A 16,597-nucleotide genomic window follows, 5' to 3' on the forward strand; every position below is an offset into this window, starting at 1 on the left:
GCCAAAAAGCCCAGTATTCGGCCGAATCCGAATCCTGGATTCGGTGCATCCCTAGTCATTAATGACATTCCTATATTGTTGAATCCACATTGTTCAAATGATGAAGGTGTGACCATGTTATTATGGTTTTGGGAAACAGTCGTGATTAGGTAGTTAGTTGCACTTTATTTTACAGTATGTGTACTTACATGTACTTATAGGGTACTTACAGTGTATTTCTGGTTCTGGTAATACAAGGTAACTACATGGGGTAGGGTTAGGTTTAGGGGTAGGTTCAGGGTTAGTACCTAGTTATTACATAGTTATTGTAATTACTATAATAAGTACATAGTATGTACCAGGGGAAACGGTAGGGAAAACATTTTGAGGACATTCCTTTTTAAAGATATGTTCTTTAAATGAAATGTACAGATGCAATAACATAAACAATTAAACATGTATTATGTTTTATTTCCACCAGTATGAAACGTTATGGAAAGTCCAAAATCTCAAAATTGACCGGTGAATAAACAAAATGGGATCCAACATGGAATTGCCTTGAGAAGGGGTTATTAGTTTATGGTTTTGCAGCTGCTTGTGTGCTTTATTGTGTGTAAATATGATTAAATCATCAGATAAATCATCGTTACTCTTATTCTGCCATTTTGTATTCGAACAGTGAAATGGAATGAAAGGAAGAGTTCTTAGCAGAACCCCTGGAGGAAAAAAAGGACGACGATCACTCTCTCTTTCATCTGCTCTGGAGATTTTCCTGTCGGCTAATCTGTTACATGTTCTCATAGTTCTTCTTAGGGGAGTTCTCCTCCCTAAAGGAGGTCTAGGGATGGAAATGCACCCTTATCATCCTGGAGGAGGAAAAGAGAAACATTGCCATAGTTCTATAGGAGCATATTGTATGCAAAAATAATGGTCTTAATGATTCTTTTTTTTGTTTTTTTTGCCAGTAATAATATCTAAACATCCTTACAAGATTACTTTCGAAGCAAAATTGCATTAGATAAGACTTTAATCTTCGGTTTATTTTTCATACCCCATGGGCAAATTGGGTTTTATTCTTGTTTTAAGTATAAACATGATTAAAACCTCATCTAACTTTGTTAGATTTATGCTTAAAAATATTTATGCTCTCTTTAACATCCCAAATATTTCTCAAGTCTCATTTGTGTCTACTTCTATTTCTCCTAAGGAATTTTAGGAGAAACATCTGAAATGCTGTTGATACTAAAATGAAAGTCTAAGTCTAAGTCTCCTGAGCTTAGGAAGAGTAACCACTGAGCAATGCATTTTTTCCCCATGGGTTCATTTGCAAACTCAAAGCAGACTCTGAGTCTTTGGGAAGATAGTGCTGTCAAAAGTTTGGGATGAAGGGCTGATGGAAAATGTCGTTATGGTGCATGTTTTATTCATGTTTCTGCCAAGACACAGGAGGCATTTTAGAATTCCATTTTTAATGACTATTGATGGATTGCACTCAACATGTTGCAAGAAGAAGCTGTAGGGGTAAGAAAGCCGTCGTGCACACACATTAAATACTTGTGCATGTTTACATTTTTAATATACAGTATATATATATATATATATATATATATATATATATATATATATATATATATATATATATATATGTGTGTGTGTGTGTGTGTGTGTGTGTGTGTATATATGTGTGTATATGTGTGCGTTCATGGAGAGATAGCAGGAGAAAGAGAGTATGTGTTTCCTGTACATAATAAAAGATAATTTTGTGGCAAAAACATGGAAATAATTTGTTGTTTTTATCTTGTTGTTTGCTATATTTACTCTCTTGGTCAGTGTCATTGAGAGTTTTGGTTCTTTTGCTGCTGTAGGCTGTAAGGACATTTGAAATACCTGAAATCATTTGGTGAGGTGATACGGACGTGATGCGGTCAAAATCTGCCAGGAACTACTTTAGCTGTCCGTTTCCCTGAAAATGACTGCACATCTTAGAATGTTTCTCAGCCAGTTAAAGCAGTAATATTGTGAAATATTATTAAAATTTTAATATCTGTTTTCTCTTTTTTCACATTTCAGATGCAATGATGGCAAAACTTAATTTTCCCCAGTCTTCAAGGACAGATGATCCTTCATGAATCATTTTATTATGCTGATTTTGTGATCATGAAACATTTCTTGGTATTATCATTGAAACTGTGATACTTTTTTTTTCAGGATTCTTTGAAAAGAAAGTTAAAAAGAACAGCATTTATATGAAATATCTTGAAATTATATTTAAGTATTCACTGTCATTTATCAATGTTATGCATCCCTGCTAAATAGAAGTTGATTTCTTAAAAAATAAAGAATGGTAGAATATATATATATATATATATATATATATATATATATATATATATATCAAGATATATTTAGTATTTATGCATTCATTAAAGTAACAGAAAGACAAAACCAAATACTAAGCCATTCTAAAATGTCCTTTTTATTGAAATTTGGCTTTTTTTTGTTTTGCTTATAATGTACAATTCAGAATTTAGCTTAGAAAAATGCTAAACAGAAGGACTTTTACTTAAAATTCTGGACCCACTGTATGTGCACACACTACATGGGCTGCGGAAGAGGTAGCTGCCAAGATGTGGCCTATGTAATATTTACAGGTTAGTTTAACATGCAATAAACAGATGCACAATTTTACTCCAATGATGAAAATAAGGAGTCTGAGATAGAAAGAGAGTGAGAGAGAGAGAGAAAGAGGGGCATGTGAGAATGTGAGAGGTGTTGATATTGGATTCCATTACAGCTGTCAATTTCACACACACATACATACACAAACACAGAGCGTCTTGGGCTCTGCATACTTGCAGGGGAGAAAGTGTGAGATGTATTGCATCCTGGAGACCGGCACAAATTTAATACCGTGCTGGGCATTACTACAGTCCCAGAGATCCCACAATAATGCAACTGCTATTCCCAGTCCAGGCTTCCAAAATAAATGCGTTTATCGCAGTTCAGCCTCACACAGCGATGGGGAAGTGCTGAAAACAGAGATGACAACAGCTGCTGTGACTCACAAACGCAGCGACAGGAAGGCAGCAAACCCAAAAGCAGACAGAGAGAAGCTCTACAGGAAAACAACAGGTCAGCCAATCAGAGTGAGCAGAGCCGAAAAAGCAATATCCTTTCATTTACTTACACCTCTCTGCTATAAAACCAACACAAAGAAACTAAGACAACCCGACAAGATAAACAGAGCTAAAGTGACTCAAAAAATGTATTTGACAGTTTATTATATGTTAAACATTCATTGAGTTTATATATATGTTGCATCAATCTGGGGTTCACTCCTTTTCATGCATCCTTGAAATGTGTTCTTGTTTTATTGGATCTATCCATCACAAGACACATTCATGATGAAAATATCTAAGACTGACACTGACACTGCAATCAGCTGAGAGCCCTTAAACATCAAGCTTCATGAGACTGTTCTGATGGGAGACAGAAAGACCTTAGCAAATCCTTTTCTGAGTTCACACTACAAGCTACATGTGATATCTAAATATATATAATAGTTAAATATATAATAGTTTCTCATTCAAACCACCTGCTCGAGGTAATGCCATTCTTGTACTTTTGAGGAATGAAATGTGTCTGAGTCACAGACTTGCGTATAATAATTTGCACCGGCATTACAAAACAAGGGGTCTCGGAGTCAGAGAGGGAGCGAAAATGTTAATGATCGTATTAATCTCTGACCTCACGGTTGGAGAAAAAATGTAGCTGAATTAATCAAATACATGCATAGTCAATTAAAAGAAAACAACAGAATTTTGACAAGTAATGTGAAGAAAGCAACACTAATGAAGTTCAAATTTTCACATCTATCAAGATTAAATGCATGTCTTCTTGTATACAAATCTGTTGTTTTGTTGCCTTAAATAATTACTGTTAATTAGAATACATCCAACATAACCTAAACACTGAGATTGTTGTCTTTTATCTGTGACTACAGCGTGCCTGAGTCACGTGTAAGGAGATATCAGTTTCTTAAAGGAATCTTAAACAAAGCAGCTTACTTTTCTGCCGTTCTCATCTGAAACATCACTAATCCCTTAATGAAATGACATAAGCTCTGAAAATCCTCCCCTGCTCACAAATTCTGTCTGTTTATCAAATGACCAGAGGGACTGAACGCAGATGTAATAGCTGATAAGGAGCCTAAACAGGATCCCAGTTCGAAGTCAAAATTATAAGAACCCTTGACTAACCATGGATAAGAAGCTAAACTTTCCCGCTCAGGCTTTTCTTTCTTTCATGGTTGTAGATGAAAGGAATAATTCAGCCCCCAAAAATAAACATTTCTTCATTTTGTTCCAAATCCGCAAGACTTTATTTTCTTCTTTGAAACACAAAAGGTGACTTTTTAAATGAATATTCTGGTCACTTTTCAAGTGAATGAGAACCTGGACTATCAAGCTCTAAAATAATTGAAAAACAACCATAAAGTATGTGTACTATATTCCAAGGCTTTTCTTGAGAGAAGTAACGATTTCTGATTCATGAACGATTCATGATTCCTGTGAGTCAGATTAATTGGTTGATCTCGATCACAAAATTGCTCTTGATTTGGACTTAGAAGTTAACAGCTCACTGGAGGGAAAAATTATCTGCGAATATTTACCTCAAATTTAAATCTGTCCATCACACAAATCTATAATATGATCTAGAATATTATTATATGGATTTTACATCCTTTCTGAAGCTTGAAAGCTCTGCTCTGCATTTATTTTACTGTAATCGCACAGAAAAGTGCAACCAGTACAATTTTTAATAAGGTGAGTAAATAGAAAAAGAAATACACTAGGGGGGAAAACAATGCATAGAAAAGCAGGGCAGAATAATACAAAAACATATTCTGTGTGAGCGCCTTTTAGAGTTGTTCCTGCCCTGAGTTATTATTAATGTACATTAAATATATAGTTAAATATCATGATTCCAATGAGAGATGAAGCGAGGACTCAATTGCAGGACGATGGGCTTTTATTAATAGTAAAAACAAAAGCAAACACAAACTACCCCCAGGGTGAAAAACAAGGCACAACACAGCAGGGCAAGGCAGGGCCAGGAAGAGCAATGCCACACAGGAAGCACACGTGTAAAAAGCACACATCTCACGCATGACAAATAACATTAAACAACGAACCAGCACAGGACTGCAGACTCAAGGAGAATAAATAGGGGAACAAGGGAGACACAGGTGGAGCAACCGAAACAATAATTAGGTAACAAGATAAGCAGGGACAGACTATAGACAGGAGAGCACATGGCATTAACAAACACAACAAGTCATGTGCTCAAACAAAATACACTCGGTGCAATGCAACGCAAGGCGCAGCGCAAGTGTGTTTGCTAGTTTCAGTCCGGTTCTGTACGCATTTAATTAGCAAATACACCCATGGGCGTGCTGGTCTAAAAAAGAGGTGTGTTCAGGCAGATTGCTGGTGCAATGCTATTTTAAGGAGCTGAAAATAAACTGCGCCATACACCAACTCAAACCTGGTTTAAAGTCTGGTGCAATGTTTTTTTCTTAGTTATTTAAAGAGCGTGTTAGTATAGGCGTACATGCTGCTTATTAAACACAGGGACGAACAGCGGCACACAAACATGCCAAATATATTAAAGGATTGCAATGCACAAGAATTTTTTGTAGGATAATTAAATATATAAGTATTTATATATATATATATATATATATATATATATATATATATATATATATATATATATATATATATATATATATATATATATATATATATATATATATATATATATAAATGCCTACAAGTCATAATGGATCGTCATCGCATGTATCAGAATTAGGCTATCTATTTGCTCGCACACGAGCTGCTCCGCTTCATCTCGGAGACGCGTTTTATCTTTGCGCTTGCCAAATTACGCCATGTAAATAGCAAATTCGTCGTGGCACGAGCCCAACTGGCTCTTAAAGGGGATGGAAGATGAGACTCTAATTGGTTTATTGCACGTTACGCCCAAAAAACACCCATTACTCATTAAGAGAATAGAGGCAAACGTTTAGACCATGCGGCTGGGCATGTTTTTCCGTCGTTAAAATAACAAAAGTGGATTTGGACACACCCTGAGTGCACCTGCGCGGTGCGTTTTACACTTTGTGTTTAGATCATTAAAATAGGGCCCAGGGACCTCTGGTGTCCATCTAAGGCACACCAGCTGAATACCGTGACAGTTAAATACAGTTTATAGCTGTAAATGCAGCGATGCACAAATAAACAAGCTATTCCCTCCAAAACAAAGTCATTGCAAAGGCATAAAAAGCATTGAGCATAGCTTCATCCTCTGGGGTTTCACTGTAAAGGCCTGTCCACAAGGTTCCATCCACCGGAGACACAATAATCCGTCAGTGAGGTAAATGTCACCTCATTGCTAATTAGAACCGCTGTATTTTTAGAAATGCAGCAAACGGACGACAAAGGCACTCAATGCCATCCACATTGAATGCATGGCAGAGCAAATTTCTACTAGGAGAATTCTTCCCATGCTGTCAACTTTTTTTGTGATTTGTCTTCTAATTATTATTGTGAGTTCGTTTTCCATCAACTTTCCTCACCTTTGATCTCCTTCTCATTCTTGAACCATCGGACATCAGCCGCGGGTTTGCTACCAGAGGTCACACAGGTCAGTGTAATTTGATCTCCCTCCAACACAGGCTTGGTGAGTCCATTGATCTCTGGTTTCTTAGGCACACCTAAATATTGAGGACAAAAATTGAGAGAAAGGAAAAAAAAAGCTTACTTTAGTGAGTTCAAAATAAAGTATAATAATTAAAAATTAGTCTGAATTGGCCCACAATCCACAGCAATCCATTTTTGAACTGAGCTGTCAATCTGTTATAAGGCTCTTTCACAGCACTTGGTGTTGCATTCTCTCCAGTATTTAATTGATGGTTTATGTACACATGAATGCACAAGTTAATACACCAAAAGATTCATATGACTTGACTCAAAGCAAATGTTTCCACATTCAGAAGCAATCAGCATTTCAACCTTATGAAATATTTCATGTACACAGGGAATTCTGTGGTCCACAAATGCATGACTATGTCAGGAGCTTCCTCTCTGAGGTAGCGGGCTGAGACAAAGAACAATCAATAGGAAACATTAGTCAGGAAAATTAGATATTGGGTTTGCTTTGATTGAAGATGAGATCAGACATTTGGCATTCAGTTCACAGGTCTTATTGCTCCCCTGACTAAGACGCCTTAATCACATTCCTAAGAAGTAAATCAAAGCAAAAACCACCACAATGTACCATGCTTTTAAAAGTAAATACATCAGACATTCTACTGCAGCTCGGCCTGTAACCTCCACTGGATGACGTTCTGTTTCTTAATATTGTATAATTAAGTATAATATTCAAAACCACTTGGGGTCAAATTCACTCGCACTACTTTGGTGTGTTGTATTTCAATGTTGGTGCACATTTCCAATTAATTGCGGCAGCTGTAATACATCAAATGATGGAGAACTGTGTTCTAATCAACCTTTAGTCTAGTCCAGCACACTTTCAATGGTTTAAGAGTCGATTCAGATTGAACAAGGCTGTCCAGTCCCAGTAAGGTACACTGGCTGTGCTTCTCTTGCTGCATCTGCAATTTAGAGCTTGATCGGCATGTTACTAGATCAAGATTCAGCAAAGGATGTTGATTCAGAAAAAAATTGTACTTATGACTTGGACTTGTGTTGTACATTATCCATTATATATGTGAAAACATGCATAATATCTATATCAAGAAATTTTTTAATGAACAAATAAACATTGTGTACTGCATATTTGTCCTAGATAATAATTACAACATGGAAATGAATTGTAACCATTCATGTATTCACAATGAGCAAAACAGAGTGTACAACTGTAATGATTTTAATGGTGTATGCCGGCTAATTAAAACGAGACTAGCTAATTGGGCTCCTAATTAATGCAGAAATATGGCATTAAGCAATGTTTGTTGGCTGTCACAGCTGACATTAACTCTGGTATTTTTGGGACTTGATAGAAAGTCTGTTTGAATTTTGATTGACAAAAGTGGTAAAAGTTGATAGAAGAAACTAATTAAACTTCTGTCTGTGTCACTTCTCAACACTGTTCTGTGATCATCTGCGTCTTTGTTGAAGGCGACCGGGTGAATCCATTTAATTAAATCCTGATCCAGGCCAAAGTTAGATTTACAACGCCCCCACTGAGGTAAAATTCTAATTATCTATCTACTTTCTGGAAACAAGCATTTTTGTCATTTTCTTTAGAGTTGTTAATGGTTCAGTTTATCTGCCTTCAAAAGAAATACAATAAAAACAGTAATATTTATGAATTTCTGCATTTAACCCATCCATGTGCACACACACAGAAAATATAAAAATAAATATGTTTTATAAATATAAATAAATATAAATATAAATATATTTACTGTCATGTTTGGTCAATTTGCATCCTTGCTGAATAAAATTAAATTCTTTAAAAAAATCTTACTGATTTATGTTTGTGTGTGTGTATATACTGTATTATATATATATTTAAATATATAAATATTTATATATATATATATTTTTTTTTTTTTTTTGGTTTAAATACATATCTTACTTTATATTCTAAAGGCACTGAACAAAACGTTTTAGATACAAATGCAGGCCTACAAGTGCAAAAATGGCCTTTAAAATCAAGGTATGATAGACTAAAACAAATTCAGTAATTGTGAACAATACTGTCTTGTGAAATTTTGTAAAAAAACAAGTCAAGGCTAAATAACTTGAAATGCTTAGCTGACTGATTTAGGATGTAACGGCACATACATCATGTGTTCAATGATGTCTTACCCAGGACGGTGAGGAAAGCCTTGGCTGTTTTGACAGGCATGGTGAACAGGGAGCAGGTGTACATCCCCTCGTCTGCCAGCGTGACCTCACTGATGCTGATCGTCAACTCCTGCGACGTGGCTCGGACCAGCTCAATCCGGTTATCTCTCAGCGCTGCCGGAACAAACAATCAAGAGAGCACCATTAATTATGACACCTTCATTAGCATGTGCCATACTCAAGAGCGGCAGATCCTCTGAGACTTTCTCAAACCATTAAAAAAGTTTTAATGCATGGATTGAATTCTTACCAACAGACATGAAAGCATTGAAACACCAAGAATTTGCAATTGTAACCTAAAAATTAATTTACAAAAGGGAGCATGTTAGTCCATGATTATATTCTCATATTTTGCGGAGTATGAAGATCGATTCTTTGCTACAGGGAAAAAAATATTTTATGATGGCTTTCAGTCAGAGGGCAAATGGAATATGGATCAATCAGGATTCAAAGTTAGCATCATTTCAGTGATCATTTAGTGTACAGAATGAGCAATCATCGATCTGAACATGCGTGAGCTCACCTACTCATTTACAAACTCTGTATTTATGACATTTGCAGGTTCTTTACCCAGTCGAGTATGAATAAAAGTAAAGTTCAGACCTATTATGATTGTAACCTCTGTGCAAAAGAGGCCCAAAGATACAGTTTTAGTTATTACACCTTTTAGTGTCCATCATCATACAGTCCTAATGGAAAGGTCAAAGTGCTAATGCAAAGGTCAAATGCTAACGTCAAAGACTGGCAGTAATTCCCGAGGCATCTTTAACATGCTGTGTTTAATGATAATTACAATACTCTGAAAAAGTCTGGCAGATCACAAGATATCCGCCATGTGGCGGCACAGTTTAATCAGCGAAGACAAGGTCACTAGTTCTAACCTTCTGCTTTCCATAAAACTCACTCAGACATTTTGAGCCTCATTGACGCTCTGTAACAACCTGCCAGAATATTCGTGGATGAGCTTTATGGTTCTTTTCCCCCAGGAGAATAGAAAATAATACATTCTCATGGACAGTCATCAGGGTGACCTTTCAGAGCTCTCGTAATAAAAAAGTTGCTAAGTGCCTTAGCCGTTAGCCTTGTCATACAACCTGAAAACTTTAAATTGAATACAGCAGTGTTAGAGAATAGATCAGACAGCCATTTATAGTAGATAGTAGGCTATATATATATTTACATTTACATTACATTTATTCATTTAGCAGATCCTTTTATCCAAAGCGACTTACAGATGAAGACAGTGGAAGCAATCAAAAACAACAAAAAGAGCAATGATATATAAGTGCTATAACAAGTCTCAGTTAGGTTAACACAGTACACATAGCATGGGATTTTAACTAATATATTAAATAAAAAGAAAACAGATAGAATAAAAAAATAAAAGAATAGAGCAAGCTAGTTAGAGGTCTTTACACATACAAACACACATACATATACAATTGCATAATAAATGAAAAGAAAATAGAATACAAAAAGATTAGAAAGGTAGTTAGATTTTTTAAAGAATAGAATTAGAATAGTGAGTGTTAAAGTTAGAGGGTCAAATAAAGATGGAAGAGATGTGTTTTAAGCCGATTCTTGAAGATGGCTAAGGACTCAGTTTATATATATATATATATATATATATATATATATATATATATATATATATATATATATATATATATATATATATATAGTGTGTTTGACTTTATGTGTATGAAAAACGAACTGTGTTACAGAAAAGACTACATTAATAATAATAAATAAAATGAGTAGAATAACTGTTTGCATTTACAAAGATCAACAAATACAGTCATGCCCTTATAAAAGCTTTATGGAGATGAATTTCATTATGTGATCACAGGTTAAAGCTTTCAGCCACACCGAGCCGTATACACTCCAGTTACTATGTTAAAGGAACATTAAAGGAAGTGTAAAGTGGAACCATGCTGGCACACTCTGGGTATCGAAACAAACATCCCACAAAGCCACTTACACACCTCACTGAGGCCTCTCGTGGCTGTAATAAAACCATGTGTTTTCAGACGCGTCTCCCCAGAGGTCTGAGTGCAGCTCCCTCTGGACAGAAGCGTCTCTGAGGTAATTGAACATAATGAGGTTCATTACAGGAAGAGAGGCAGGCCAACTCTGGAATGAAAAAAAAAGAACTTGTGGTACAGGCTGTTGTTAAACGCTTCCTGTCCTCTTTCCCAAATTAAGTGCATTTCAAATAATGTGACCACCAGTGGTGTGTGATGTATGATGCAAAAAGAAGTTAATTATTTCAAATTAATTTGGATTCAGATGTGACTAATGCTGGGTTAAAAAAAAATAGGTTAATATCTCTGCTGCTCAACATAATTAGATTGTGGAATAGTACTTAAACTATTTCAATATAACTATAAAAACTATAGAAAATAGTTAAATATTTTGAAATGAAAGTTCAGATGCAAAAGCCTCTAAGTGGCGTCTAAAATTTTCATCCAAAAGGAGCATTTGTTTTTTTTATTAGGCTTTTATATTTATGTTCACTTTAATGGCATAGAAAATGACCTACTGTATACTTTGTCATTCCTTTTTTTTTTTTTACTGAACTTAAACATAGGAGCCTGATAAAAATGCTAATTTTAGAAGAACATTTCAGATAGCGCTTAGAGGCTTTTGTATCTGCACTCTTCAAATGTTATTCCTGTGCTTTATTCCATTTTATGAACACTTTTTAGTGACTCAAAAACATACAATATGACCGGTGTAGTCTACCCAATTCCATATTCCAATTCTATAAAAAAAATATCGGTAACACTTTAGTATAGGGTCCAATTCACACTAATAACTAGTTGCTTGTTAGCATGTCTATTATTAACATATTGGCTGTTTATTAGTGCTTATAAAGTACATATAATACAGGACATCCATAATCATACCCAATACCCTAAACTTAACAACTACCTTATAAACTATTAATAAGCAGCAAATAAGGAGTTACTTGAGGCAAAAGTCATAGTTAATGGTTAGTTAATAGTGAGAATTGGACCCTAAAATAAAGTGTGACCAAAATATCTACTGATCGCCAATGATAATATTGTGAAATATTATTAAAAAATTACAAATGAGAAATATATCAAAAAGAAAAGTTTATTTGAATATATTTTAAAATGTAATTTACTACCTTATTCCAATTTATATTCCATTTTAGACTCAATGACTTGAATCAGTACTTTAAAAGATTTGTTACTGGTTTGAATCAGCTTGAAACACAGATTTAAGTCATTTATTGCATTCAAATTGAAGAGAGGAGACTCTGAGCAAACACTGCTCAAAAATCCCCCCTGGAACAAACCCACATGCACACATCAAGCCACCAAAAAACACACACACTCCTGCGCACTAACTCTCTTCAGAATTCAAACCGTACTGTCTCTGATATTTGTCTCTACATGAGTTGAGGCATAGATGCTCTCTCTACTGAATCTAATGCATAACAAGTATTCAGTGGAATGAAGGCTTTGCAGGGCAAACACATAGGTATTGAACAGAATCTGAATTGTACACATGGTCAGATGACCGTTGCTCACTCCACAAATATCTGGAAGCTTATGCAGCTTATTCTTGGGCCCTAAGCCCGATCCCGCAGCCTGAATCCGACTGCTGAACAGAACTAAGACACTTCAGAAAAATGCCAGTAACTTCTGTCAGTTCTGGAAATGCCAAATAAACATTCTGTCCCCATTCTGTAAAGCAGAAAGGGAGAGATATTTATCCATCTCGGACTTAGACAGGGCTTTTCAATCTTTTAGATGATACGTACCCCCAAATAAAATCATCAAGGGACCCGCGTTCTAAAATTTTAAAGGCAGCTAAATGTTTTCATGTATAAAGACAAAATGTATACAATGTAAAAAACAACTAATTAAATCAAAATGTAAATAAAGCATTTAAAAAGTATTATTACAAAGTATTATTTAAATCCTTCCAATCTTTCTTACAAGTCACATGTATTTATGAATAACATTTTATTTCTTCTACATTACATAATTCATATTTATCTCTATTAATTATAGTACTGTCCTAGATGTTCTGTACTTTTATTTATTTAAAATATATTCATTTAGTTTTTTTCTTCTTTGTTTTCTAGACTCCAACATGGCTAGTGTCATACATTTATAAAACTAACCTACATTAATATAATATAATATAATATAATATAATATAATATAATATAATATAATATAATATAATATAATATAATATAATAATATAATATAATATATATATATATATATATATATATATATATATATATATATATATATATATATATATATATATATATTTTATAGATCATTCCTAACTGATCAACATCTTCATCAAACTTCTTTCCAAACAACAAGACAGAAGTTCACGAGGTCGCATCTTAACCTAAACTTGACTGCTGCAGCCCAGCTCAACAAATCAATACCAGAAAACAAGCTTGAATCTGTGCTGATGCTTATTGATCAAAATCTAATGAATGTGTGCTTTGGCACATCCAGAATGACAACATTAGACATGACATGTTTTCGCTCACAAGCGATGCCATATTGACAGAGCGGCCGACAGACACACATCTATGATTGCTCAAGGGAGACATCTGTTTCATTTATTGACACAGTTTATCTTGTAATATTCATGAAGCAGTTCTGATCTTCAAAAAGCCTCTTGTACACACATGATCATGCCAACACACAAAAGGTTTGACCGAAGATCTCGGAAAAATGAGAGAAAACACAGATGTCCTTTGATTAAGACACAGATCTTCCCGTGCCGGCAGGGAAATGGTGTCAGGACTGCTCTCCGGTGGATTTCACACTTTGATGAAGCTTCCTTTCGAGTCTCTAAAGTGCTAATTTTGTTGCACCAAAGCCATTAATTAATGACACGTCTCCTCAAAATGCTGGGGAAGGTCATTAGAGCCGGAGTAAAGTCAGACAAGTTGAAGAATGTCTCTTATAATTGATAATAAACTCTCATAGCATAACGAAGACACCAAACAAGCCCGTTTCTCATCTGCAAAACCTCTCATCAAAGACAGCGCAGTTCAAACACAGGATTACAGAAGAAAAAGCCGACTGAAGTGAAGAAAGGGTCCTTCGTTCTTCTCTAGAGCTGACGGGGAGCTTAGAAACACACTCTTATAAACAAATAACAGCCACGTTGTTACTTCATCTGTACTTGATTTCCATTTCATTGGGGCTAGTAAATTAAAAATGACTGTTTAATGGTGATAAAGCTTTTTGTCATTCCTTTGCAGCTTGGAAAAAAACGAAAACTGGCGCTGATAACAATATTATATTCAAGTTCGGATTCGCGCGCCAGAAATTTGACTTTTGTCTGGGTGCGATAATGACAGAGAAAAATGATAAGAGTCTATATGGAGTCTGAAAAGCCGTTATCATAAAGTTACACCCATTCTTTGCCCTCATTAACAAATGATGTTCGTTAGAAAAATAGTGCCATCCATTCAGCAGTGATTGAACCACCATCTAATTATCATGTTGAATTATACCATAAATCAGAACATGATTGATAAATAAGTACCACCCTCAGAATCACTAATGAGCTCTTTCATTACTTCTTTCAGACTAAATCTGTCCTGTACTGAGCAAGATTTAACCACAGAAGGAAATGGGAAGTCAGATGGACGAGGAAGCTTCTTACATTTTCTCAGCGACATGTTCCTGATACGAAATCCCAGGCCTTGCACTGCTGCGACAAACTACCTGTCCTGTCATTTTTGTAAACTGTTTTAATGAGAAATGGTCCTTAGAAAATCCCTTATTTTATACTAGAAGGATTTGTGAGGATCTCAAAAACAATATAGTATGCGGGGTCAGAACTAAGCAGCTTAACTTGACAAAAGTTGACTTGACTTTATTATTTGAGCTCCATATTGCAGAGTTTTTTTATTTGTTACACAAAAATGTAAATGCATACAAAACAAATATTATACTCCAACGTACCAAATGTATGTGTGATTAATTAAACGAATGCAAGAAATCAAGTAATCAAACTCATAAATTCAAGCAGAAATCAGAAAAGTGGCAAATCAAATGGATCCAAACAACATACGTTTCTAAATATATTTGTTGAATCTCTTTCAAACATCATAATTAATATATTTTAAAATATATTGACAGTATAATACAATGCACTATGCTTTAAAATTAAATTAAATTAAATTAATGCATTTAGCAGACGCTTTTATCCAAAGCGACTTACAGTGCATTCAGGCTATCATTTTTTACCTAACGTGTTCCCTGGGAATCAAACCCACAACCATGCGCTGATAACCCAATGCTCTACCACTTGAGCCACAGGAACACTTTAATGCATTGGTATTATCAATGTGAGCAGAAGTGTAAGTATCAGCCCACTATTTCTGTGTCTCCCAGTGCTCCTTCTCAAAATAAATTCACTACACTAACCTTCCCGGAATCTCCCTGGTTAGCCCAGCTTCTAAATCTCATCTGACGGGAGTCTTCCCAAGGCCGTCACATCTCAGTAACTCTAACTGACATCTCAGCAGCCCCTCCACAGGAAGAAGCACCAGGCTTCAGAGCGACTTTGTTTTTATTAGGCTGCCGGTCCAATCAACAAAATACAACAATTGCCCCTTTCTCTCTCTCTCTCTCTCTCTCTCTTTCCTATGGTCTGTCATTCCTCCTCCCCATCTTCTTATCTTTTCTCTAATGCTTGGAAGACAGAGTATTCTTGACATATTAGTTGGTCACGTTGTGTGTGGTTTGCTCAAAACAATAGGGCAGATGATAAATGATTTTGCTTCATAAGTCTTTTTGCAGAAGAAATCTATATTGACAATTTCTGCAACCAGTCAAAAATGTGTACCTACCTTGTCATTCAAAGCAAAAGTCAAACCAAAACTAAGTAAAACTTGCTTTTCACAGTTGAGTTTATAAATGATTCTTCTTCCTTTTTTTAAAAAACAAAATTTTCTATATTATAAAGAAAATATGCCTTTACACATTACACATTTCAAAGAAATCCAGGGTCCTTGAAAGCTAAATAGACTTAATAAAACATTTTAAACCAATCATACATTTTTAATATATGCATTTTATATAATTAATCTAATTTTATTATTTTATATAAAGAAACTTCAAGTAACACATCATCAAGTAAACATGAAAATTTTAATTAGAAAGACTGAAAAAGTATTTTATTGAAAACATACTCAAATAATGTTTATTTTATTTTCAATAAAAATGTAATTGTTGTTGGATTGCTTAACTTGATAGCTCAATTATTACTATTATCATTCTTATTATTTTTTATTTATTTATTTTATCTTAACTGGGGGTCTCTGGTTTGACTCAGAGTCTGAATGGTCTGCAACAGTTTGAAACCTGTGCTTTAGTTTAAAAGCCTGTTAAACTTAAGAAACTTAAGTAAACATAAAAAAACTTAAGAAACACAAATTCTGCCCATTGGTCCAATCTTTGGCCGGTAGTACAAAATAAAGTAAGTAAAAGTAAAAAAAAAAAAAAAAAAAAAAAAAAAAAATGCCAATAAGCTTTTCACAGCATCCCAGGCAGTATCATAAATGCTCATGCACGTTACCAGGTTGCTCCAAGAGACCAACGGGTAATATCCTGTTACAAGAGTGACCTTGCAATCTGAATCTGTGCCAACACAAC

The 16,597-nt window shown here is 34.9% G+C and overlaps 1 protein-coding gene across 1 annotated transcript in view; it reads right to left on the minus strand.

The window, feature by feature from the left end:
* Nucleotides 1-16,597, minus strand: part of LOC113053895 (cell adhesion molecule 2-like) — a gene marked incomplete at its 5' end in the record, with an annotated part of 85,565 nt that overhangs the window by 26,378 nt on the left and 42,590 nt on the right. The window contains 2 exons of the mRNA XM_026219074.1: nucleotides 6,620-6,757; nucleotides 8,880-9,032. Coding sequence (XP_026074859.1) covers nucleotides 6,620-6,757; nucleotides 8,880-9,032 — 291 coding nt within the window. The remainder of the gene's footprint in view (nucleotides 1-6,619; nucleotides 6,758-8,879; nucleotides 9,033-16,597) is intronic.

Source organism: Carassius auratus, chromosome 35 (assembly GCF_003368295.1).
Source record: "Carassius auratus strain Wakin chromosome 35, ASM336829v1, whole genome shotgun sequence".
Taxonomy (NCBI): Eukaryota; Metazoa; Chordata; class Actinopteri; order Cypriniformes; family Cyprinidae; genus Carassius; species Carassius auratus.